We start from the raw sequence: 27,897 nt of genomic DNA, 5'->3' as shown, positions 1-27,897 counted from the left end.
TAGGAATATGAAGATGAAGATGAAGAGAAATAGTAAAAATAGTAAATAAAAATCCAAATTCATCTACGAGTTCAGTCTTTCATTTCGTTTACGCTGTGGATTTGTGTTTTTGTTCACTATTTCTCTTCATCTTCATCTTCATATTCCTATACTCCAATAAGTGATAAAATACTCATTTTTTCCCAAAATGAAAGAAAATTCTATGCTACATCTCGTGAATAAAGGCGAAAATGTTTTTATAATTAGTTACCTCCTGCCAGAAAGCTCGCAATTTCGCTAAATTTTGTCCCATATTTCGGCTCGATTTCCGAAAAGATTTTATGACTTGATAAAAAATCCTCTCTTAGCGACATAGATTTTTCTTCTCTTCATGCTTTAAACAAAGGCATTTTTGCCAACAAGATTTGATTCTCGCTGAATTTGTGAATTGCCAGATGACTTTTTTTCAAACTTGTTTTTTTATTTTTTTCCAATTCAATTTTTATTTCATTTTTTGAAAGAGTGCTTTTGTTCAATGTTTTTGACACATGTTTTTGGTTCATTTTTTCAAAAAAAATTCTGCATACATTCAATTTTTTTTTAGGAAATGTCACATTTGTGTTTTTTGGAAACTTTCATTTTCCTATAAAACTTTTCATCAAAAGCTCGACTTTTTTGTGGTTTGGCCAATTGGGCGAGGTACCCTATCACACTCATTAAGGCACTTCAATTTTCTAACCCGAAAACCTAGAGAACCTCCAAAGGGTTAATGAGGTAGTACTGAAGAAAAAGGTCGCGAAAATTCAAGATTTTTTTGTCAAAAAATGAGGTGGTACTGGAAAAAAAAGTCGCAAAAACTCGCGATTTTTTCTCTTTTTTTCAAAAAATGAGGCGGTACTGTGGTACTGGAGAAAAAGGTCGCGAAAAGTTGAGATTTTTTTGTCAAAAATGAGGTGGCACTGGAGGAAAAGGTCGCGAAAAATCGAGATTTTTTTTGTCTAAAAATGAGATGGTACTGGAGAAAAAGGTCGCGAAAAGTCAAGTTTTTTTTTGTCAAAAAATTAGGTGGCACTAAAGAAAAAGGTCGCGAAAAGTCGCGATTTTTTTTTTGGTTAAAAATAAGGTGGTACTGAAAAAATAGGTGCGAGGAAAGGTCGCGAAAATCGCGATTTTTTCTTTTTTAGTGAGGTAGTACTGGAAAAAAGGGTCGCGATAAGTCAAGATTTTTTTGTTAAAAAATGAGGTGGCACTGGAAGAAAAAGTCGCGAAAAATTGATATTTTTTTTGTCTAAAAATGAGACGGTACTGGAGAAAAAGGTCGCGAAAAGTCCAGATTTTTTTATCAAAAAATGAGGTGGCACTAAAGAAAAAGGTCGCGAAAAGTCGCGATTTTTTTTTGGTAAATAATAAGGTGGTACTGAAAAAATAAGTGCGAGGAAAGGTCGCGAAAATTCGCGATTTTTTCTTTTTTAATGAGGTAGTACTGGAGAAAAAGTTCGAGAAAAGTCAAGATTTTTTTTGTCAAGAAATGAGGTAGTACTGTAGAAAAATGTCGCAAAAACTGGCGATTTTTTCTTCTTTTTTGTCAAAAAATGAGGTGGTACTGGAGAAAAGGGTCGCGATAAGTCAAGATTTTTTTGTTAAAAATTGAGGTGGCACTGGAGGAAAAAGTCGCGAAAAATTGATATTTTTTTTTTGTCTAAAAATGAGACGGTACTGGAGAAAAAGGTCGCGAAAAGTCCAGATTTTTTTAATCAAAAAATGAGGTGGCACTAAAGAAAAAGGTCGCGAAAAGTCGCGATTTTTTTTTGGTAAATAATAAGGTGGTACTGAAAAAATAAGTGCGAGGAAAGGTCGCGAAAATTCGCGATTTTTTCTTTTTTAATGAGGTAGTACTGTAGAAAAAGGTCGCGAAAAGTCGAGATTTTTTTTGTCAAAAAATGAGGTAGTACTGTAGAAAAATGTCGCAAAAAGTCAAAAACTGGCGATTTTTTTCTTTTTTTTTTGGTCAAAAAATGAGGTGGTACTGGAGAAAAAGGTCGCGAAAAGTCAAGATTTTTTTTGTCAAAAAATGAGGTGGTAATGAAAACAAGTCGCAAAAAAAAGGTCGCGAAAGTCGCGAATTTTTTGAGGTGCAGAATTTCATTCAAAAATACTTGAAAAAGCACCAAATTTTTGCGTTGAAAGTTCTTATATTGAAAATTACTTTCTTGTATGTACAAGTACCTCACAAATATAAATTTTTCAAAGCTGTCGTTTACGCTTCGTTCTTGCAAAGTCGAAAATGTTCTGTTTTCTTTTTTGTTCAAAGGCCAAAAGGCTAAAAAAAATACCAAAAAATGTGAGTCTTAGATTTTGGATTTCAGTACCAACCAACCTTGCAATAAATCAAATTTTTTGTCAAGAACATATAAAAGCATAGTTTTTTGAATCTTTGGAATTATTCACATTTTTGTTTCCAATTCTGGACACATCACTTGGTCATGCCTCTGGAGGAGTCGATCCTCCCTTTGAAGTTGAACCCTCCTGTGCCCCTTCCATGGGATTTGGCGAATGGTTCCCGTGCTTGAAATATTCCCTTTTGGGGCCCTTGTAGCCCATCATGAAATGCAGCTCTTCATCAAGATAGTTGTTGAACCAAAGATTTCATTATTCCCAAAAAAAGTGGGCATTTCCACTGCTGATCTATGTGATTTACGTTTTTTCTTGACAAACTTATAAATGAGACGACATGTGAACTAATGACATTGTTTTTGTTTGCTCTTGTTACAGAAGAATACCCGAGTTCGGAGAAAAGCTCGTATTCGACGGAATCGATCTCTTCTCTAACACCCGTGCAGAGCGCGGTAGCATCTCCGTCACCTCCGACCATAACATTCGCGCCGAAAAATGTCACCACACAGACGATCGCATCGTATACGATCACAGACGTACCGTCGTCGTCTTCTGCGGCTGCAACAGCAGCATCAGCGTCAGCGGCGACGTCATCGTCTTCATCTGCGAACAACCACTACACCGGTGTCATCAATAACGGTTCGATAACGCCGAATAATACGGCAGCGGCGAATTTCACGCTAACTCCGATCATCGGTGGTTCTCGTTCTCCGTCGTCGTCGTCGTCGTCTGTTGCGACTCTGACAAATGGAGCGGCGATGGCCGCTGGTTCGGCGACGCCGGTCGCTGCCGTATCTACGCTGCCTTCGTTCTCTCCGTCGCCAACGTTGACGTTCACCTTCACGCCGCCGTCGTCGGCGGTTGCGGTGGCCACCGCGCAACACACACCTTCGTTATTGAAAATGCCGCCGCAGAGTAATTCTAGACTACCTTCTGCGTCTTTACCTCGACATCACGGGTCACCGTCGTTGGTGATTCAACGGACGAACACGTCGCCGCCGCCGCCGCCGCCAACTGCGTCGCTGCTTCCTCATTCGCGTACCGTTCAACATCATTCCGCCAGCACGGCCGGCGGCGCTGGCACCGCAGCTATCGCCACCGCCACCATCATGCAACACCATCAACAGCAACAACAACTCAACTCGCAACAGCATCCGCAAACCGTGCTACAACAACAGCAACAACAACAACAACAGCAACACCAACACCATCAGCTGCAGCATCAGCATCAAAATTCCATGTCCTCGATCGCCATCGTGCCCCATAGAAGTTATAGCGAAAGAACTGCCAATGTCAACGATATTAAAAGAAAGATGAGGTGAGTCGATGTGGTAATTTATCACTGTTTCGTGTCTTGGTCTTGGTCTTGCCTGCAGATGCTACTGTATTTGGTGGGTTTGCGGTGCGTTCGTCGCGTCCGTCCCACCTAGACCTAGTGATGTGGAGATGATTGACCCTGAAATTATCGGTACTATAGTAGGCATTGCTACGCGAATTTATCCGATAATAGATCTTGAGAAGATTTCGGGCAGAGTTTGTGTGCTGGAATGTGTATGCTGACTTATAAAAGCAATTGAGAATTGAAGCTAAAGATGAAGCCCCTCGGTGGTGTTGTGAGTAGAGCTCCTTATGATGAACATGAGCTTGATGTTCTAACAAGGGAACCCCTAGGTCACCCAGTGCTCAACTGAACTGATTTTTATTTTTATTTCTTCAAATTGGGTAAGAATTTGCATCAAGTATTACCCGAATAAAAGAAAATCAAATTGCCAGGTCGTTTTTAATTTTTGGCTGTTTACTATGATTGTTTGTGTACTGAAGTTTGATCATACTTATTGTGACAGATCAGTTTGCTGCTATGTTCAATGATTGCATAATTTTCACAAGATTTTACTTGAAATCTGAGTTATTTTGCCAACTTTTTTTAATCGTTTCAGAAAAGTTTTTCATGTCATATTTCAAAAAATTTAACAAATTTCATGAATTTTTGCAGATTTAAGCAATTTTTATGTCAATTTATAGTGCTACATTTTGACAACTGTATGTTAAATTTTCGGATTTTTCATCAATTTTTCAGCAGTTTTTCACAAAATTTTGCAATTTTTTCAAATTATAGTCATTTTTTAAAAAAATGTTGAGAAATATTTGTTATTGTTATTTCATTTTTTTTTTTTTTTTTTTTTTTTGTAAATATTCAGGCTAATTTTGAAGTTTTTTACGATTCCTGTGTATTTCATTTTCATCAATATTTTGTCAATGTGTATTATTAATTTTTGAGACTTTTGGATCGTTTTTTCAAATTTAACCATTATTTTATCAAACTTTCATCAATTTTTAATCATTTTTTTTTTTTTTATGAATTTTTGGTATTTGTGAAATTTCATCATTTTGACGATTTTTTCAAATTTTTATCTGTCAGTTTCAACGATTTTTTTTGTGCAAATTTTCATCAATTTCACGGATTTTTTTTGACAAATTTTCAAAAATGTTGCTTGTTTTAATCTGTTTTTGTATGTTTTTTTAGTGAAAATCTTGAAAATTTTGACAATATTTTGTCACTTTTCTCATCTGCAACTTCCCACGATTTTTCGAAATTTTTTCTCAATTTTTGCCATTTTTTGAAAGCTTTAGCTTTTTTAAATCAGTTCTTTGGTTTTTTCGAACAATTTTTTTGCTGCAATTTATGGATTTTTCTGCGTTTTCCAACAACTTTTTTCAAAATTTCGACTTCAATATTTTTAAGGATATTTTTGTATTTTTGCAAAATTACTTACCCATTATTTTGTGATGAGTTTTATATAATTTTGAATATTTTTGGTAAATTTTACGGAGTTTTCGCAAAGCTTCATTCCATTTTGACGAAATTTCGTACTTTTTTGATTTTTGATTTTTTCTACAAATTTTTAATTGTGTTGAATGAACTTTTTAAAATTATGTTTTATTGTTTTTTTTTTTTTTTTACTGATCCTTGAAACTTTTTTTACTTTTTTGAAACATTTTCTTCATCTTGACCATATTTTATGATTTTTTACCTTTTTAAAATCAATTTTTCTCAACATTTTTCAACATTACATCAAATTAAAGGTATGTTGAGGCAGTTTTTAACAAGTTTTGAAAAATTTTGAATTTTTAAGTCTATTTTGTGTAATTTTTGCAACATTTAATTTCTTTCAAAATTTTTATGTTTTTCTTCAGTTTTTGTGATTTAAAATTTTTTTGAGCAATTTCAACAATTCGTACAAATTGTGATTTTTTCAAAAATTTCGGCGTGTTTTTGGTTCATTCTACCATTTTTTTGGTAAATTTTATTTTAATTTTTCAAAAGGTCGATTTCAATATTTTTTTCACGATATTCTTTGTAATTTTTGGAAAATTTTGTTTGATTTTTCACAAAGAAATATTTTGTAATTTTCATTTTTTAAATTTTGCAATTTTTCACCAATTAATTCTTCATTATTTTTTTTAATTTGCTGAATTCTGTTTTTTTTTTTTTTTTTTGGAATGTTGACAATGTTTTAAAAGGTTTGGTAAATTTTAACCATTTTTTGTTTTTCTAACCAAATTGTTGCTATTTTCGACGGAATTTCCAAGGAATTTTTGATCCCAATTATCACGATTTTTGGTCATTTTTAGTGGTTTTTGATGTTAAATGTGATTTTTGCGTAATTTGATGGCACTTCAACTGTATTTTTTTCGTTCTTTTTTTCAAGTTTTGCAATTTTCTATTTTGAAAATTTGCGTGTAATGTTGCAAAATTTTGATGTTTTTCCAACGTTTGGAGTGATTTTTCAGCGGTTTCATAAAATTGTATGTTATTCCTGCAAGATTTGATCACATTTTGAATCAATTTTCGTAATTTCTAACAAAATTTTCGTTTTTTATCGCCTTCTAATTGTAAGTAGTTGTTGTGAAGTATGTTCGAAATCTCTCATGATCTAAATTTAAGCAGCGTCACCTTAAAAAGGTAAAAATGTAATGGGGTATTTCCGATTGTTTTCGATTCATCGAGGTTTATTAACCGATCCATCCAGAACACGTGTGACTGAGCTGAGAGAACCAGTAGCAGCAATCAGGTGTGCGCTGGTTCTGGAAAAAGCGATTACATCTTCAATTCCGTTACAAACATGGTCGTGTCACTTCTCATCTCGCCGCACCCGGAGTGCGGTTTCTGTGCACCAATACCTGTTAATGAAACTCGAGTATGTAACGCAGCAAATCCCATTCCAAATCCAACGGAAAAGTTATAAAATTGAAATTCAGTATCGACTGGTACCTATATACAATGCGTTTTCTACGAGTAACTCGCGTCCTCCCATCTCCCATGGCTGGCGTGAGTGTTGGATGATGAGAGATGAGCCCGTTAAGTTTTGCTCTCTTCGCTGGCGGCGGTTGAATTGGACGACCCGTCGAGCGTCGTCATCTCTGAAGTAGACGTCGCCGCCGTCTTGTGCGAAAGGTGAAACTGTGCATATTTTTTGTTCATCATTCTCTCATGCAACAATCACGTGTTTGAGCTGTTTCATTGTGTGCGTGGGTGTGGGTGTTGTGAGCGAATGGATTTGAGGATTTTGAAGTGTATTTGACCACTTGTGATACCTCTGAAGGGTGAATTTGAGTGAGAAAACCTCCAATGGAAACCTTTTAGGTACAGATCAATTTCCTTGGATGATTATGGAGTCTGATCTCTTAGCTTATAAAATGTATCTTGTGCCTGATGTGTGGTAGTAGGTATAGCGAATTGAAAAACAAATTTATTAACAGTCTACTTTGATCTTTGATTGTTACAGCGCATCTGGCACTAGAGAGGTGCACAACAAATTAGAGAAAAATAGACGGGCTCATTTAAAAGAATGTTTCGAATTGCTAAAAAGTCAAGTGCCGGCCATTCAAGACGAAAAGAAACCGTCGAATCTTACCATTCTGCGGACAGCTATTCGTTACGTTCAAGTGAGTTTCTTTCACGATGCTTCACCTTATACTTTTCAGCTTTCTTATTCGCCAACGCGAGTATATATTTGCGATTTCGTGTGCGACCGTGGATTGTACTCGTAGATGTGGATCGAGCGTGTGACTTTAGACTCGGACATGATTCGTATTCTTTTTGGTACATACTACATACATGAAACATTATTGTAAATTATGTTAGTTGGTTTTGAACGTATCCAGATGCAGTGTATCATCGTTGTACATGAGCTGTTGTTTATTTATTCGTGCAAGTTTTATCAGTTTCACCAGCCAATATATACGTAGTAGTGGAAGATGGTCTTTCGAGGTTGCATTGTCAATCCCTACCCGGGGGGGGGGGTTATTGTATGTGATCCGGTCTGAACTGATCTAGGGGTCCTTCTTTTCAAAAAAGTCAGGAAAAACCCCTCCTTTCTGTCCCATTGTACCTCTTTTTTCAGAATTTTCAAATAATTCTGTCATTTAGTCAAATTTGAGCGAAAAATTGAAACCAATTGATTATTTCCATTGTTTAATGTATTTTTCTTGATTATTTTTTTGTTTCTTAAAAGTTTTTTCGTTGGCAATTTTGTGAAAATGAATGGGAGGGGGGGGGGGGGTGTCAGTAAATTTTCAATTTCAAAAATGTCCTTCCAAAAAGTCCTTCTTTTTAGTTTTCAGATTTTGTTAGACACCCTGAATAGGAATAACCTAACCTAATCTAATTTACTTTTTTCTTAAAGGGGACATCCTAAGGAGCATTTTAAAGCCAACTTGCGAAAAAAAGTTGACCTTACTAACAAAATGGCGGACATTTTGATTGCCAGATTAACCGAAATCGTAGATTTTGTTTTTCAACATGAGACATTTTTTGAACTGGTCAAAGCTAGATCGAAAGAACATGAAAAAATTTATCACCGCAACCAGAATTTCTAGAGTTGAAGTGTATTTTTCGATTTTTGGTGAATTTTTAAAAATCAAATTTTGGCCAAAAAATAAGAAAAAAATCAAAATTTTACCAAATTGACTTGAAATGCTGAAATTTGAATTATACTTCATTTTCGACCTGCAAAATGAATTGGAAACGGTTTCAACCCGTTTTGAGCAGTTCTGGAGCCTCTTGTAGATTTTTGAAACTTGAAATATCCACAAAATTTCATCAAAATGGAGTTGGAATGCCAAAATTCACTCCGCAAACCAATTTCAATACTCTACGTAGTCGCCTGCAGGTGGATTTCAAGTCGTTTTGGAGCCTCCATCAACTTTTTGAAAATTATTGGAGCCTCCAGTAGATTTTTGAAAATCTAAATTTCCACAAAATGTCATCAAATGGAGTTGAAAAGCTAAAATTCATTGTGCAAACTAATTTCAAAACTCTACATAGTCACCTGCAGGTGGCTTTCAAGTCGTTTTGATGCCTCCAGCAACTTTTTGAAAGGTTGTATGGCGTTTTTTGGAAAATTGAAATTTCCAAAAAGTAGCTGGAAGCTTCAAAACCATTTGAAATTACCATGCAGTCGACTTCATATCGTATTGAAATTAGTTTGCGAAGTAAATTTCAGCTTACAACTCCATTTGAAAAAACGTTTTGGGAATTTCAAGTTTCAAAAATCATGGCGGAGACTCCAGTAATTTTTCAAAAGTTGCTGGAGGCTCCAAAATGACTTGAACCTACCTGAAGTCGTCTTCAGAGGGTGTTGAAATTGGAGTGCAACGTAAATTTCGGCTTTCCATCTCCGTTTGATGACATTTTGAGGAAATATCCAGTTTCAAAAATCTACTGGAGGCTCCAGTAATTTTCCAAAGGTTGCTGGAGGCTCCAAAAGACATTAGTTGCAGGGTAAATTTCGGCTTTCCAACTCCATTTGATGAAATTTTGTGGGAATTTCGAGTTACAAAAATCTACTGGAGGCTCCAGCAATTTTCCAAAAGTCGCTGGAGGCTCCAAAAGACATTAGTTGCAGAGTAAATTTCGGTTTTCCAACTCCATCTGATGAAATTTTGTGAGAATTTCGAGTTTCAAAAATCTGCTGGAGGCTCCAGAACTGCTCAAAAGGTTTGAAACAGTTTCCAATCGATTTGGCATGTCGAAAATAGGGTATAATTCCAAATTTCAGCTTTCCTGGTCAATTTGGTAACATTTTGAAACTTGAAATTCCCACAAAATTTCATCAAATGGAATTGGAAAGCCAAAATTCACTCTGCAAACTAATTTCAAGTCGCTATGAAGTCGATTGCAGGTGGATTTCAAGTCGTTTTGAGGCCTCCAGCGACTTTTTGGAAACTACTGGAGCTTTCAGTAGATTTTTAAAACTTGGAGTTTCTACAAAATTTCATCAAACGAGTTGAAAAACCCATATTCACTCTGCACAGTACTCGCTGATGTCAATTTGGACAAATTTTGTGGTATTTTTTGTAAAACAAAAGTTTCTAAAAATCTGCTGGAGGCTCCAGAATGGATTGAAATTGCCTGCCATCCACTTTTCAGTCAAACTTCAAATATGTATTATCAAATTCATTTCTCCTTTTTCTGAAATTTTGAAAAAAATGTAAAAAATGCAATGATCGACTTCTTTGGGTATGTGGGTATGAAGGAGAATGGGGGGGGGAGTAAGGAGGTGTGTAAAAGTCAAAATCCCCATTTGCTCTTATTATTCCGAATAGGAAACTTATTGTGTAAGTTTAAGAAATGTTCAAAGTTTAAATCAGAAAAATGAACTCCTACTTGAATAAATAAAACTTTTTTTTTTTACTTCTCGAAACATGAATTTTTGAAAGCTCTTCACTTGGGCTCGTTTGCTTGTATTTTTCAAGTTATTTAAATTTTATTAATGCAGCAAAAATATAATAAACTTCTTCATTCATTTCACTCCGAAACTTCATTTTTATACCTCTTGAAATACCTAATAATTTTCGAGAAGAACCGTGAAGGTGAGAATAAAATCAGAAATTGAGATGATGAAATTACATTTTCGACATTCCCTCGATTGAAAAAAATCTCAAGATGTTTGGAGAGATTGAAAAAAAAAGCGAAAAATTTGGATATAAAATTTTGCCTCGCTTGTACCCCCCCCCCCTTCCCACTCTATTCTTGAGAAATCTGAAGTGTCAAAAAGATGTCTTGCTTTTTCATTTTGAAATTTTTTTAGACATCCTGAGTCGAGGTGTAAACTGAATTTCAAATCTTTTTACGTCAAACGAAGTCGGAAGGGTGATTTTGGGTAAAAATATGGCAAGTTTCAAAAATCTACCGGAGGCTCCAGATCTGCTCGATACGATTTGAAACCGTTTCCAATCGTTTCCTATCGATTTGGCAGGTCGAATGATGTGATTAAGATCTCGTGAGATCTATTCAGAGTTGGTCAGATCCAATCACATCCTCACTGTTGGCTCTGATCACGATCTGAATGGATTAAACTGGATCCGGGAATGTCCGGATCCGTCAGGTTTTCCCTATTGGCTCTGATTAGGTCTGAATAATTCTAATCCGATCAAAACAGTGATCCGATTAGCTTTTTCTCGAGTCTTTCGCGTACAATTCACTTTCCTTCCTCCATCCCTGGTCTAGATCCGGCAGAAAGAGTTGGAAAACGAGAATAATTTTTATCGTTTCAATTCGTGCCTCGAATCGAAATTTTACTAGTTATTCGAGCGTAATGACGTCACCGGACATGTTATTCGGCGGTGTTGGCGGGCCGCCGCCGTATCGTGTCAACAATATTGTGCTTTCGATTGGCGAAAAAATTCATGTGTAGTATGTCGAAGTTTGGGTGTGTTTGCGGTGTACCATACGTTGCAAAACTTTCACTAGCGTGGTAACGTTGGTTGGTTGTGCTGGGCCAAGCCGAAGGAGGAGGCGATGGAATTATTTCTCACATTTAGCCAAACAAACAAATAACACTGTGCAACGACATTCTAACAGATTGGCGAAAATACACATATGCTGTGCGTGTTACGTATGTATGGTCTAGATTTATTGTGCGAACGATTAGAGGTTTCGTCGAACGAGTATAATAAAGGAATCGAAGGATTCGCGTGGTTGGCTCGTGCCTGTGTTGTCGCGTCGCCATTGCCATTAAGTAATTTGCTAAATGGCCGAATGAATGTAAACGGGCACGTGTCGAATTGACGCTTCTTTTGAACTACGAATTTATCTTTGGGGATAGTTTTTCTTAGGTTTGTTCCCATTTATCTCGATATTTTTAGAGACTGTGAGGCGATTGAGTGACACGTAGTCGTAGCCATCTTTGTTTTTCACGTTTGCAAACCATTCGATATACTTGGTGATTGTTGTGACTCAGCTTGTTTATCACGAGCAGCCAGAAAGAGTTGAAAATTTTCCATTCATGAGGTCGACGATGGCTGCAGAGTGCAGAGAGACCAAAGTACGCCATCGTGTTGTTTAAGGAGAGATTGATTGACTAAGGCTATGTGAGTTAGACCGAGTGAGGCGAAGGTGGTAAGAGAGAAGTGCTGTTCGTACACGATTTCATTGTCGAACAGTATGGCGCTGGCATGGTATGGAATGGACTGGATGATGGCGATGGCGTGTTGGAAAAGTTCCTTGTACATTCTGCGTGTACTGGTACCTCTACTTGGTGTGGTATGTTGTGGTGTACCTGTTGTAAAGAGTGTAGGTACTCGTACGTGTGTGCGGTTTGCAAGAGCGAGAGAGGCGCGAGGCGTTCCGCAGGCTTTCGACCTTCCACCGGCAGTACCGCCGAATACAGACAGGCTGCTGACCTTGCCTCCTTTACGTCTCTTTCGCGGCCACCATCGCCCTGTATGCGACTGCGATTACGAAGAATCTCGCGAACCGCATACCGTGCTTCGCCTTTATCTTTACCCTTCCTTCCCTTTCTTTTTCGTGTTTCACCATTGTGCATTGCCCATGCTCGTGCCCCAACGTTGCTGATCTGGTTGTTGTTGTTGTGGTAGAGGACCTGTCTGTCTTTCTCTCTCTGTCTTTATCACTGCCAATTGCCATTTCTCTTCTACCTGAGTGTAATTATCTCTCATTTATATAGGTATAGGTATTGCTGTGTGCATGTTTGCTGCGGCACTGCAGTGTTGTGTGAGACGCGACACGATGAGCGATGCGACGTCGTCGCCGCGATCGACCTCAGCTCTGTTCCTTTAGGAGGCCATCGTCGTCATCGTCGTTGTCTGGTTTCCCCACCGCGCCATGCGCCATACTCGTAAGTCGTATCTCCTGCATAATGAATTGTCTGTTCTTTCTTTGGGGTTTTTGGAAGGATGAGGTTCTCTTCTCGACTCGCTGCTGTAGGTGGAGTGGTGATAGTTATGGCCGATCAAATGATTACATCGCGTCAATGATCACTGAGCACTGATCGGTACTGAGGTCACGAAACGCCGTAGTATAGAAGAAGGACAATTTTGTATATTTATTCAAAAGTGAAACCAGTTTGGTTGCGAGATGCGCGAGGCGCGAGACGCTGCCGCTGCGATGGTGTGATACGCGGATATGACGTGGTTCTAGCCGCGTATTGGTTGACTACCCTCTGTATTATGCAGATTTGCTCGGTGCTTTGGTCTGTTTAGTATCGTTTCTACATATAAAACAATTGTGGAGTTGATGGGAGATATTTTTAGTTGAATGAGCGGATTTGTGAATTTTCAAGTGGGTTTAGTGTGCTTTCATTTTGAACAAAAAGCAGAACAGAACAGACTCGTGTTTTACCCCGATTAACGAAATCAATTAGGTTAGGTACCTATTCAACATTTTGAATTTTTTTTGTTCAAATAGTGACGATTTCTATTTGAAAATTTGCATATCTTTGGTTCAAAATTTAGAATATTTTTTATTTAAAATTCGGTATTTCATCTTCAAGTTTGACATTTTGCTTTAGGCAGTTTCTATTCGAAAATTTACATTTTTTTTTTTTTTTTTTTTGGTTCAAAACTCGGTATTTTGCTTCAATATTCAACATTTTGAATTTTTGTTCAAAATTTGGCATTTTGAAGTTTTGTTGTTCAAAATTTGGCATTTTTGTTCTAATAGTGACAATTTCTATTTGAAAACTTGCATATCTTTGGTTCAAAATGTAGAATCTTTATTTAAAATTTGGTATTTTATTTCCAAGTTTGACATTTTGCTTCAGGCAGTTTCTACTCGAAAAATTAGCATTTTAAATTTTTGTTCAAAATTTGACATTTTAATTTTTTGTTCAAAATTTGGCATTTTAAATTTTTGCTCAAAATTTGGCATTTTTGTTCAAATTTTGGCTTATTGTTCAAAATTTGTCAATTTCTATTTGAAAGATTTGCATATTTTTCGTTCAAAGTTTGGTGTTCGGCTTCAATATTCAACATTTTGAATTTTTGTTCAAAATTTGGCATTTTTGTTCAAATAGTAACGATTTCTATTTGAAAATTTGCATATCCTTGGTACAAAATTTAGTTATTTAAAATTTGGTATTTTATTTCCAAGTTTGACATTTTGCTTCAGACAGTTTCTACTCAAAAAATTAACATTTTTTTTTGGTTCAAAATTTGGTATTTTGCTTCAATACGAGTATTTGGCATTTTAAATTTTTGTTCAAAATTTGACTTTTGTTCAAAATTTGTCAATTTCTATTCGAAAGATTTGCATTTTTTTCGTTCAAAGTTTGTTGTCCTGCTTCAATATTCAACATTTCGAATTTTTGTTCAAAATTTGGCATTTTGAATTTTTGTTCAAAATTTGACTTTTGTTCAAAATTTGTCAATTTCTATTCGAAAGATTTGCATTTTTTTCGTTCAAAGTTTGTTGTCCTGCTTCAATATTCAACATTTCGAATTTTTGTTCAAAATTTGGCATTTTGAATTTTTGTTCAAAATTTGGCATTTCGAACTTTATTATTCAAAATTAAGCATTTTTGTTCAAATTTTGGCTTTTTGTTCAAAATTTGTCAATTTCTATTCGAAAGATTTGCATTTTATTCGTTCAAAGTTTGGTGTTCTGCTTCAATATTCAACGTTTTGAATTTTTGTTCAAAATTTGGCATTTTGAATTTTTGTTGTTCAAAATTTGGCATTGTTGTTCAAATAGTGACGATTTTTATTTGAAAGTTTGCATATCTTTGGTTCAAAATTTAGAATATTTTTTATTTAAAATTCGGTATTTCATTGCCGAGTTTGACATTTTGCTTTAGGCAGTTTCTATTCGAGAATTTGCATTTTTTTTTTGGTTCAAAATTCGGTATTTTGCTTCAAAATTTGGCATTTTGAATTTTTGTTCAAAATTTGGCATTTTGAATTTTTGTTCAAAATTTGGCATTTTGAATTTTTGTTCAAAATTTGACATTTTGAATTTTTGTTCAAAATTTGGCATTTTGAATTCTTGTTCAAAATTTGGCATTTTGAATTCTTGTTCAAAATTTGGCATTTTGAATTCTTGTTCAAAATTTGGCATTTTGAATTCTTGTTCAAAATTTGGCATTTTGAATTTTTGTTCAAAATTTGGCATTTTGAATTTTTGTTGTTCAAAATTTGGCATTTTGAATTTTTGTTGTTTAAAATTTGGCATTTTTGTTCTAATAGTGACGATTTCTATTTGAAAACTTGTATATCTTTGGTTCAAAATTTAGAATTTTTATTTAAAATTTGGTATTTTATTTCCAAGTTTCACATTTTGCTTCAAGCAGTTTCTGTTCGAAATATTTGCATTTTTTTTTTTTTGGTTCAAAATTTAGTATTTTGCTTCAATATTTGGCATTTTGAATTTTTGTTCAAATAGTGACGATTTCTATTTAAAAATTTGCATATTTTTGGTCAATTTTTCGGAGATTTTTATACAAGTCCCATTTTTGCACTTTCTTTGTTGAAAATTTTGTCATTGTTGTTCAGAATTTTGGCATTTTTTTTTAAGTGGGAATTTTTGTTAGAAATTGGCTTTTTTGTTCGACGAGTAGAACGGCCTGTGTTCATAAATGGTCACTCATAATTTGTTTAAAAACCATCACTTTATTCAGAACTCCAATTAGTATTTTTGTTGAGTAATTGAAATAATTGTCGATTTGTTTTTATCTTCCTACATATTTTTGGGTTGTGCTCAAAAATTTGACTTCTGAGCGCAGATTAGTACTTTTTTTTTTTTTGAAAAAAGGTGATATTTTTGTGTAAAAGTCAGCATTGTTTAACATTTTGGTTCAAAATTTGGCAATTTCTATTCAAAAAATTTGCATTATTTTTTTATTCGTTCGAAATTTGGCATTTTTTGTTCAAATATTTGAACAGTATTGGGACTCTATACTCCCCCTCGCCCCCTTCCAACAATAATTTGGCAAACGTTATCCCAAAACTTCCATTGTCGTTGAAAATTATGTCTTCTGTATTTTTTCCAAATTTTTAAATGATGGGTAGCTCCAAAAATCGAGCTTTCAAAAGAACTCTACTTTGAACTCTTGAAAGTTTTGGTAAATGTGTTGAAACTACTCTGAATTAACTTGAAAATGCATCAAACAAATTTTTCCGAAGTTGCAGTAGTCCCAGGCCAAGCCAAGCAATTCATTCTCCAGAGTTGAGCATAATAGTGAGAAATTTCAATGTTGAAAAAAAAACATCACTTAATCTGGCCCAAATGAGGAGGGAGGGGGGGTTGCAGGATCAATGAGAGAAATTCTCAGGTCACTAACCATCGTCGATTTATCCTCAACCTCAACAACAATGAAAATTTTTGCATCTGACTCATCAATTTTTTTTCCAAAGTGCAGAAGCTCTAAATTCCGCATTCTCTCGACATCTCTATATAGCATACTGTATACAGACAGGTAGCATCCATCGAACGATTACATCGCACACAATCACCACACAGGGCTCAAGCGATGCCCGTGCTATCACCGATTGGCTGATTGGCTGCCTTGTCTAGTGGTAACGAAATGTTTAATTGTTTACAATTAACATATCTATCATTTACGTGCTCATCGGCACGTACGCGCCAAGAACCGTATTACACGTTTTCGCAGGAGTAGCAGCAGCAGCAACAACAACAACGACAGCCATAGCCTTTCGTACACGAATACCTACATATACTATTGGCCAATCAGTGTGTATTCAAATTCACAATACTGATGGGAAAAAGTACATGTTTACGAATACGACAAAACCGTAATATTATTGCAATCCTTCCACCGCGTTCTACGATACGCGTCATTTAATCGACCATCGACGACGATAACCTTTTAGCATTTTTCGTCTCGCTGTGCTATCTTTTCATGCTATCGAAACGAGCATGAGCATTAATTTTGTCCGACTTTATTTTACCTTCATCGTTGATCATCTCATTTGCAAGTTCTTCTACTTGGTTCGACTCGTGGATGGCCGTCATTTTGCTCTAATGTTCGAGTATAGGTATAGCGCAATTTTGCCAACACTTGCCAATACCTCTCTCGTGCTCTCCTCGCTCTCTCTCTGGCGTCTCGCCTTGATTGACGCGAGCGATGAAGAAGATGGTCGGTCGCTGCGACTTATTCGTCATTAGCACGTGTATTCAATTACAAACCTTGGCACGGCCGGCTAACACACGTTACGTTTCAATACACCGCGCTCACTGCGCTTCGCCGCCATCGTCATTCCACACTGGGGCAATGGCGGTGGAATCGAGTAGTGGCAAAGCAGCGTACATAACACGTACGAGTACATAGAAGGATTACTTTGTACACGCGGTCGTGGTCGCGATCCGATCGTGGTACTTCACTTCTCTCTCATCATACGAGTAGGTATACTCTTGTTCTCACACAGCTACAGCAAGACATAAAGGGAAAGGTGAAACGGATACACTACTACAGTGTGGCTTACGACGATAACCTTAAAAATCCCGTTGTTGTGGTCGTAGCGGCAGTAGTCGTCGCCGACGACTTCTAAATAGCTTGCCTAAAAGCCAGCTGTAGGGACAGGGACGAAAAACAACGAGCATTTTTAGTCTCGCTGCCTTGCTAATGTCTTTCCTTCTTTCTTTTTTTTCGATCCACTAAAGTATACGCGAATTTCAAGGCTACTGAATGAGATAATGGGAAAGTACCATTATCGATAGGATAGTCAATTACTCATACAGGATGTCTACCAGGTCGCAAAAGTCTCAAAAAAGGCGCGATTTTGAAAAAAGTCACAATTTTGGAGAAAGGTCGCGAAAGTCGTGAAAAAGTCACGAGTTTGAAAAAAAGATCGCAAAATCATGAAAAAGTTGCAATTTTGAAAAAAAAATCGCGAAAGTCTCAAAAAAGTTGCGAATTTGAAAAAAGTCGCAATTTTGGAGAAAGGTCGCGAAAGTCGTGAAAAAGTCGCGATTTTAAAAAAAAAGGTCGCAAAATCATGAAAAAGTTGCAATTTTGAAAAAAAAAATCGCGAAAGTCTCAAAACAGTTTCAATTTTGAAAAAAGGTCGCAAAAGTCATGAAAAAGTCGCGAAAGTCTCGAAAAGTCGCAATTTTGGAGAAAGGTCGCGAAAGTTGTGAAAAAGTCGCAAATGTCTGGAAAAAGTCGCGATTTTGAAAAAAAAGGTCGCAAAATCATGAAAAAGTTGAAAGTCTCAAAAAAGTTTCAATTTTGAAAAAGGGTCGCAAAAGTCATGAAAAAGTCGCAAAAGTCTCGAAAAAGTTGCGAATTTGAAAAAAGTCGCAATTTTGGAGAAAGGTCGCGAAAGTCATGAAAAAGTCGCAATTCTGAAAAATAGGTCGCAAAATCATGAAAAAGTTGCGAATTTGAAAAAAGTCGCAATTTTGGAGAAAGGTCGCGAAAGTAATGAAAAAGTCGCGAATGTCTTGAAAAAGTCGCGATTTTGAAAAAAAGGTCGCAAAATCATGAAAAAGTTGCAATTTTGAAAAAAAATCGCAAAAGTCGTGAAAAATTTGCTATTTTGAGAAAAGGTCGCAAAAGTCTCAAAAAAGTCGCAATTTTGAAATCGCGAAAAGTCGCGATTTTTGAATATCAAATTTTGGTAGACACCCTTTCATAGTGAAAAATTTCAAATATAGAAATCTCTGTTTCCGAAATCAGCGTACAAGCCTCTTCAGATAAAGAAATCCCTCCCCCCTCCCCCCTCAAAAGAGACATCTTATCAAAATTTGCTCATCCTAGTATTACAACTTGTCAATCGTCGAAATTTGCTGTTTCTCGTTCACTCGACCATTCATTCATTCAAATCACTGCCTCCACCAACTTATCACAACATAGAAATTTGGCTCACTTATTTCAAAGCGAAGCTGTCACCATTTCTGCGAATTCGTTCGCATTTCAAAATCGCAATTTCGTCAGTGTCGACTGTCGGAGTTCGAAAGCGTGGGCATAAATAATATTTCAAACCACTGCCCACGAAGTCTATCCCATCGCCGTGTAAAAGCTCCAAGTGCACGCCGCCATGCCACGCTACTTCCAACACTCTTGGCTTCGCATTCTCCGAATGAATGGCGGAATATTTCAAACAAAAGATACCAAAATGTAAAATTATATTCGACGTTTTCAATTTAACGTCGAGTCGTGTTTTTAGCTTATTCGAGGTATTTTCAGACTGGGTGAAAATTTGCGTTTGTCATTCATCCAGATGAGTGAATGATTGAAGGGGGAGCTGTGGGAGGAGGCATTTGATGGGTCGAATCGAGAAAATGGGTCGATGTGTTCGTTTTCGAAGTATTGGAAGTTTTTTGAAACGATATGTTACAAATCATATTTGACATTTTTTGATATTTTGATTGAAATTTTGAGGCTTTGTACCCCCCTCCCCCCTTTCCATAGATTCGTGGATTCCATCATGAAAAGTTCAAGTTTTAAGCATCATATAAGGATCTATTGCACCCCCCTCCCCACCAGTCAATCCACCGGGACAACTTTTTTCTTATAGGGGGAGTCCTAAGGAACATTTCTAGCCCTGTCCTCAAAATTAAAGTGGCACTGGCACTAATTACAAAATGGCGGCCATTTTGATTGACAGGCCAGCCAAAACCGCAAATTTTGCGTTCCAACATAGGACTTGCACGTGATTTTTTAAACCGTACAAAGGCAGATCGAATGATCAGGCAAAAATTCATCACCTTCCAAAATTTCAAGTGCTTAAGTGCTTTTCTCGATTTTTGGTGAATTTTTGAAAATAAAATTTTAGCCAAAAATGAGGGGAAAAATCCAAATTTTACCAAATTGACCAAGAAAGCAGAAATTTGAGATATATCCTATTTTCGACATGCCAAATCGATTGGAAACTGTTTCAAACCGTTTTGAGCAGTTCTGGAGCCTCCAGAAGATTTTTGATACTCGAAATTCCCACAACATTTCATCAGATGGAGTTGGAAAACCGAAATTTACGCTGCAACTAGTGTCTTTTGAAGCTTCCAGCAACTTTTTGACAATTACTGGAGCCTCCAGTAGATTTTTGAAATTTGAAATTTCCCAAAAATTAAATTAACCGTAGATGGAAAGCCGAAATTTACCCTGCACTCCAATATGAAGTCGACTGCATGATGGTTTCATATGGTTTTGAGGCTGCTAGCAACTTTTTGGAAAATTCAGTTTTCAAAAATCTACTGGAGACTCCAGAAATTTTCAAAAAGTCACTGGAGGCTCCAAAACGACTTAAATTCCACCTACATTCGACTTCGTAGCGTATTGAAATTAGATTGCAGAATGAATTTCAGCTTTTCAACTCCATTTGATGGAATTTTGTGGGAATTTCAGATTTCAAAAATCTACTGGAGGCTCCAGTAATTTTCAAAAAGTCGCTGGAGGCTCCAAAACGACTTGAAATCCACCTGCAGTCGACTTCGTAGCGTATTGAAATTAGTTTGCAGAAATTTCAAGTTTAAAAAATTTACTGGAGGCTCCAGTAATTTTCTAAAAGTGACTGGAGGCTCCAAAACGACTTAAAATCCACCTGCAGTCGACTTCGTAGCGTTTTGAAATTAGTTTGCAGAATAAATTTCGGCTTTCCAACTTCATTTGACAAAATTTCGTGGGAATTTTGAGTGTCAAAAATCCGCTGGAGGCTCCAGAACTGCTCAAAGCGGTTTGAAACCGTTTTCAATTGATTTGACAGGTCGAAAGTAGGGTAAATCCTAAGTTTCAGCTTTCTAGGTCCATTTGGTAAAATTTTGATTTTACCCCTCATTTTTTGCCTAAATTTGATTTCCAAAAATTCACTTGAGCAATTGAAATTTTGGCTTGTGATGAATTTTTTCATGCTCTTTCAACCTAGTTTTGTCCAGTTCAAAAAATTCCGTGCGAGTCCTATGATGTTGAAAAGCAAAATCTGCGATTTCGGTTGATCTGTTAATCAAAATGGCTGGGCCACTTTTTTTTCAGTACAGACCCCCTCTCTCTTTGAGAAAACTTGAATTGTCCCGGTGGATCGACGGAGGGGGGGTTGCTATAGATCCTTAATACTGGTGAGAAAGCTGTTTCATCATCATGCCTGAACTCAGCATTAAAAATTGTGAAAAAATCTCTAATACTTCGTCGATAAGTTCGAAAAACCTTCGTGGACCTGTGTAGCTCTTGACTTTGGTCCAGTATGACTGTACTGGTGGTGGGTTGCCTCTGGTACTGTCACAGGCGCTGATGTCTCGAGTACTTGAGCGAGAAAAATAACATTTCTGTGTGTTGTGTGCGTCGAAATATGTCCATTAACGTAGCATACAGTGTATACAATGTATGTACGTACTACGTACAAATATTATGTATAGGTAATGGGATTCACTGTGTGAGAGTATTATCACTGTTCTTGTGTGTTCGATAACATTCATTTTGGTACACGTTGGCTGGTTGGATGTTTCTTCTCTCTGTTCTCTGCTTCTCGCTCTCGCAGCCGCAGCTCGGTGTTTGGAAATTGTTGTCATGACCTCGTTTTCGCGAAACGACCATGTGCTGGTCGGGAGTGGGAGTGGAAGCAGGAGTTGGGTCGTCGTATACGGTATGGTATGGGTTTTTGCGTGGCGTGCAGCGTGCAGCGTGCGACGTCGACGTGCGCCCGATATACTGTATGTATTGTGCTGTGTGAGAAAAGCGGAGATAGTCGGATTTTCCTGATACCAGGGCCCAGGGGCGGCGTGCAGCGTCTTTGCTGCTTCTCGTTCGCATGTGTCGGTGTCGGTGTCGGTGTTGTCGCCGCGAGTACTCGCTGCTTGGCCATAGCCGCAGCGACCGACCGGTACCGCACCGTCTATCATTACCATTACCATTGCCAACGGAACGCTGAGCGGATTTTTACCAGAATTACCTTCTCTTCTTTCCGCTTGCCTTTCCGCTTACGCGCTTCTTAGCCGATCCCAATGGTGACTGGTGAGCGGTCCCTGCTCTCCTGGTAGTTGTTGTCGTCGTGGTCGTTACGATGTAATCGATACGATGAGTTTTCTATATAAATTATGGTAAGGTCAGATGGTCTTTTTTTACGGCGTTTGAGTTATGCAATTTTATCAACACGAGTATTGCGTGGAATGCTCGAGTAGGTATCTGGTGTGAGATTAGGCAGAGAGTGTGCGGTGGTGTGAGGGGGTTTGATGGAGGAACGTGAGGAGTGTTTTGTAACAGGGTGTCTAACAGTCCTACAACTATGTCCTGATTTTTGGTTATGAGTCCTGCAGTTGTCCTGCTTTTTAACAATTTCATCATGAAGTTCTATTTTTTTCGATCAGGCCTTTTTTCAATTAAGCGAATTTTTTTTTTTAAATCTCATTTTCCACATGAAAACATTTTGTCTAGAAATAATCTTTAGCAGATGAAAAAAATTCAAAAATTGTCGAAAAATATTCTTTTCCTCTCTGTTCTCCGTCGTTGTAAGTTATTTTTAAAAAACGCGAATGCAGATTTTTTTTTGAAAAAACATTTGAAAAGTTGAGCAGGATGTCTACCGCGGTTGCGAAAAGTCCCGAACAAGACCAAAAATTCATCAAAGTAGCGATTTTTCCAAATTTATGAAGAAGTCATAAATTTTGAATTTTGAATTTTGCTCAAAATATACTTGAAAATTTTTAAAATGTCCATAAAATGAAAAAAATCAAAAATTTGTTCGAAAAATTAGAAAAATGAAAAATCTGAAATATGTACCTAATTTTTGATCCTGTAAAAAATGGCAACCCTGTTCGATTTCCTCGCAGTTACAAGTTATTTGATTTTTTTGTGGTTTTTTTGGAGGAGGGGGAGGGGGTATTTTCATGCGGTAAAAATGTGGAAAATAGGCCATGAAGAAAAGTCGTGATTTTTTGTCCGAGAGTTTTATTGGACACCCCGTTAAAAAATTGAATTTCATAAAAAAAACGATTTTCTTGAATATAAAAATTTTTTAGGTTAAAAAAATCAACTTTTTACTTCAAAAATAATAGTTTTGAAAGAACATTTTCAAATGTGTTTGCTCTTTTGCATTGTTTTGCTTTTTCAAACTTGAATTTTTTGGAAGACTAATATATTATTTGAATCTGAAATACCTAATTTCAATCTGTAGTTTTTTTTCCGAAAATGGGAAATTTTTCAAAAGGCTGCTGCTCTAATTTTGTGGAAGGGAAGGGAAGGGAAGGGAAGGGATGGAGAGTGGATAATTTCATATGCCTACATGCAGGTCTTTTTTTTGTATTTCCTTCCTTTTGGAGGGAGGGGACGCTAAATTGAAATGCAAGTCCCAACTTTCATATTTTCTCTACCCCCCCCCCCCTCGGCACTGTGTTTTGAAATAAAAATGAAACATTTTGACCCTTTTTGAAATGGAAAATTTTGATCACTTTTTTTTGCTCTTGAAGTAATACTCAATGTTCCACAATTCAAAAAAATCAAATTTTTAAAAGCGTCAAAATTTATTTTTTATATTTTTTTAGTTTTTACCTACCTATGTCAATTTTTTTTTTGATATTTTTGAACTTTCCGCCCCCCTCACCACTAAAAAAGCCCTGCCTATATGGTAAAAAATATCTTCGAAAAATTCGAATAATTTCAAAGAATCTGTTGACATACTGTAGATTCATTTTTTGGGGGGGGGAGAGACTATGCGAAAAAAGTACTAAAGAGTGCGAATTTTTGAATTTTTAGTGACCAGACATTCAGATTTGATACCAAAAAAAATTTAACGCTAAATAAAAGTAATTTTTTTGAAAAATAGCCAGAAAAAAATTGAAAATGTCGCGAAAAAAATTGAAAATGTCGCAAAAAAAAAGAAAAAGTCGCGAATTTGGAATTTTTAAAATTTTTCGAAGTACTTCAATTGAACCATTGAGAGTTGGTCATTCAAAAATTTTTGTTTGAAAATGTGTAAAATTCATCAGAAAACCCGATTTTTCTCATTGAAATAATTAGGAAAGGGAGAGGGGGAAGTGCTGAAGAAAATTTTGCAGTTGCATTTTTTCAGAGCACTTCTGTTCATGAAAAATGCTCAAAACAAGTTGAAAAATTTTGAACAACAAAAAATCGAGATGGTTAAAATATTGTCCATTTTTCCAAATTTTTGTGCCCCCTCCCCCCCTCCCCACCAACACCAACAGAGTCGTGAAGTGTTTTTGACACCCTCCTCCCTCCAAAAAAATCGCAGTTGGAAAAATTGACGTGTAAAATAATATCCCCCCCCCCCCTCAAAAAGAAGTCGTAAAGTGTTTGAAAAATATCCTACCAAACGTCCTACTAAAGTCTTGCTGTCTCATTTTGAAATTTTGTTAGACACCTTGTGTAATTGGTGAGTTTTCGGTGACAAGTTATCAAGAACTTCATTACAAAATGCTGGTTGAGATCCATCTCAATTGCCTTGGTTGAGAAAATCTCCGAAATGAAACCCTTAGGTGACCAGTCTTCGAGTTTGATCATTCGAATTAAATTTTTGATTCTGATTTTTAATTTTAAAAATTTATAGATATCGAAACGAGCGTGCTATTTTTACGCATAACCCATCGCAAAAATATTTCACGTTATCGTAATGGTTGATAAGTGAAGTTTATTTTGAAATATCGAGTTGTAATTTGGTTCTAGTTTAGTACTCGTATATCGATTTGTCGATATCACGGTCTCGATCAAAGTTGAAGTTTTTTACTCACACAGCTAATGATTTGAAAATATGCGCGAGTTAATCTAATACTCTACACGCTCACTTATATAGCCAGGTTATTAAGTATTTTTTTTTTACGTGAAGTGTATACAACTGCATCGATAACAGAGCGAAGCGAGTCGCGAGGGACTGTAGAAGAGAAAGAACTCGAGACTGATGCTATGCCAATGAGAGAGGGCTGTGAGGGAGCGAGAGAGCGAGAGAGGCAGCAAAACAGACAACTTCGGAGCAATTACCGTCGACCTTGACGATAAATTTGTGAAGACGAGCGGTAGGTACGTGTTGACGTGTATGCAACGTGTGCAATGTGGAAAATATATAGGTAGAGTACGTGTGTTCGTGTTATCGATTATTATTGTGAAAACAATCGAAGCTGCTGTTATTTTTATCGAACGCACATTAGTGTGGTATTTTATCGAGTTTTAGAATAGGTTAGGTAAATAATGAAAATTTGGAACAGGGTCTGGGTGAAGTAAAAAATTGCGAGGGGAGAAAAGTGGTGGGTAAAAAAAAAATTACGACTGATTTACAACCCCAGCGAGATAATCAAGGATAGAGAATATTGTTTTAAATCAATTTTTTTTTTGTACTTAGTGTGTAAAAATAATTGCAACTTCTTGGGTTTTCTATTTTTGCGTCTATAAATTGTAAAAATAGTCCCAGCACAGTGGAAAGTTGCATTCTCAAGGGTACTCACTGCTCAATTTTCTTTTCTGATATATTGCTCAGAAAGCAGTAAGATAGGTGGGTAGAGGTGCTGCTCGGTGCTTATGAGATTATGAGTCATCATCAATCATAGTTGTGTGTGATTTTTAAATTTTAATGTACCTACTCAAACTGGTTGCTATTGTTTTATTGTCTTCGTCTATGAAATCGAGTGTCTCTAGTTCGTCATCTTCCCACCCACCCCCTCGCCCTTTTCGCTGATGGGTTTTTCGGCGATAAATTCGTGTTCGAACTCGAAAGTTAGTAACCTTCCTCGATTGATTTTTTTTTTTTGTTCCTTCGTGTTTTTACACCATTCACTTTTTATCAATGCCATCGTAAATTATACGTACTTACTACGTTAAGTTATGTACGAATCATACTACCTATCTGTGTAGCTCTCGACGATGTCGATGATGGTGTTACACGTGTACGGTGTGGTGGGCGAAGAGGAGAAGGAGGGGAAGTGCTAATTTTTACGTTCGAATTACTGATTTTTTTTTTGACGGAGGATTTGAATATTTTTGGAACGAAATTGTTACTAGGAAAATATGTAGATTTTGTATCATGAATTGATTTTTGAGAAAAAAAAACAGAACCAAAAAAAATGCGTGTTGAATGTAAAGAGGAAGGGGAATTGAAATTGTAGGAAATGGAATTTTTTGCGAATCAAGTGGGATTAATTTTTTTCCTAGGAAGGTAGAGTTTAAATTTATATGAATTCTCTTCACATTGGTTTTTTTATAATGAAAAAGTTGTAATTTTTGGGAAAAAAATAGGTTGTGCTAAAAACTTCAATTTTCAGAATGGACGCCTTGTTTTTGCAGAAAATTGCAAAGAAATACCACCTGTAAAGTATCATGTTTTTTGCATTTACCAAAAAAATTCGCCCCCCCCCCCCCTCCCAAAAGAGACTAAAATATCGTATTTTCGCATAAATAAATTTAAGTGCCACGTTTTGCTAAAATTTTCAAAAAATTCGAAACAAAAATTACAAAAAATATCCGGGTTTTTAATGGCCAAAAAAGTCCTGTTTTTACCAAAGTGGCCAAAAAAGCCTTGTTTTTGCCAAAATTGCCAAAAATGGTATGTTTTTCTGCTAAAATTGCCTTAAAAAAGTCCTGTTTTTGCCAAAGTGGCCAAAAAAGTCCCGTTTTGCCAGGATGGTCAAAAAAGTCCTGTTTTATCAAAATGCACAAAAAAGTCCTGCTTTTGCTAAAATGGCCAAAAACAGTCATGTTTTTACCGAAAATCGCTCCCTCTTCCTAGATTCCAATCAAATAAATACTATCCTATCAGATGACCCAGTTGCAATAAATAATATACTGAACTTTGTAAATATCGCGGGATTAAGACAAAAACTATAGTTTATATTATAATTGTAGGCATACACTATTAATTTATTAATCTATTAATCTATTAGTTTGTTATGTAACTGTATTAAAATTAATGTTGTGGTGTCCCTAGCCTTAGTAGCTGTAAATGGCACCCATTAAATTAAATAAATAAATAAAAAATAAATAACTGCCAAAAAATTCTACTCATTCCAAAATTGTAAAAACCATCCGTGAGCCAAAATTGCCAAGATGACCCTGTTTCTGCCAAAACTGGCCAAAAAGTTCTGTTTTTCTTCTTCCTTTAAATGAAAAGTCTTTCCTTGTTCTTGACTAAAATTGTCTAAAAAATCTTGTTTTTTGTAAAATTGTCTTAAACATTCTTTTATTGCAAGAATGACCAAAAAGTCTCATAAATATTTGCGAAATCCGACTTTTTTGCCTCAACTGCCCAAGAAGTCTCATTTTTTTTCAAGTTTGTTGAAAAAGTTCATTTTTTGTCTAAAAAAAAAGGTCCCGTTCCTGCCAAAATTATCATAACATTCATCGTTTTTGCAAAAATTTCCAAAATCCTCACGTTATGCCAAAATTGTCCAAAAATCTTATTTTTTGTCAAAACAGCTCCAAAAAAGATCCTCTCTTCTCTTAAATTGTTGAAAATGTCCAGTTTTTGTCATAGTTGCCAGAAAAAAAAATGTTTTTTCTTATCAAAATTGCAAGAATAAGTATCCAATTTTTCCAAAATTTTCAAAAAATGCCTTTTTTTGCCGGAACTTTTATTTAGAAAAGTCCTGTTTTTCCAAAATTGCCGGTGAAGTACAATTTTTGCCGAAATCGAACCATTTTGTTTTTGCAAAAATTTCCAAGAATCTTTCATGTTTTACTAAAATTGCCCAAAAATTCTGTTTTTGTAAAAATGGTCAAGATTTTCTCTTTTTTTGCCATAACTGTCTAAAAAAAATCCTATTTTTTTCAAAATTGTCAAATGGTCCTGTTTTTGTCCAAATTTCCAAAAAAAAAGATCCTGTTTTTGCCAAAATGGTCAAAAAAGTCCTGTTTTATCAAAATGCCCAAAAAATCCTGCTTTTGCCAAAATGGTCAAAAAAGTCCTGTTTTTGCAAAAATGACCAAAAAGTCCTGTTTTTTGCCAAAGTGGTTAAAAAAGTCTTGCTTTGGCTAAAATTGCCAAAAAAGTCCTGCTTTATCAAAATGACCAAAAAAGTACTGCTTTTTTGCCAAAATGACCAAAAATGTTTTTGCAAAATTGCCAAAAATGGCCTGTTTTTGCCAAAATGACCAAAAATGACTAGACATATGTTGCCGAAATTGCTAAAATTGGCCTGTTTTTTGCCAAAATTGCCAAAAATGGCCTGTTTTGCTAAAATTGCTTGAAATGGCCTGTTTCTGCCAAAATGGCTTAAAATTTCCAAAAAATCTTTCATGTTTTACTAAAATTGCCCAAAAATTCTGTTTTTGCAAAAATGGCCAAGATTTTCTCTTTTTTTGCCATAACTGTCTTAAAAAAGTCCTATTTTTTTCA

At 36.1% G+C, this 27,897-nt stretch overlaps 1 protein-coding gene across 2 annotated transcripts in view; it reads left to right on the top strand.

Annotated features, from left to right (window-relative positions):
• Positions 1-27,897, top strand: part of LOC135844389 (RNA polymerase II elongation factor Ell-like) — a 118,752-nt gene that overhangs the window by 76,897 nt on the left and 13,958 nt on the right. For both annotated transcript variants that reach the window (XM_065362569.1, XM_065362570.1), the window contains 2 exons: positions 2,752-3,691; positions 7,161-7,320. In XM_065362569.1, the coding sequence (XP_065218641.1) occupies positions 2,752-3,691; positions 7,161-7,320 (1,100 nt within the window). The remainder of the gene's footprint in view (positions 1-2,751; positions 3,692-7,160; positions 7,321-27,897) is intronic.

Source organism: Planococcus citri, chromosome 4, assembly GCF_950023065.1.
Source record: "Planococcus citri chromosome 4, ihPlaCitr1.1, whole genome shotgun sequence".
Taxonomy (NCBI): Eukaryota; Metazoa; Arthropoda; class Insecta; order Hemiptera; family Pseudococcidae; genus Planococcus; species Planococcus citri.
This window is presented reverse-complemented; position numbering and strand designations above follow the sequence as displayed.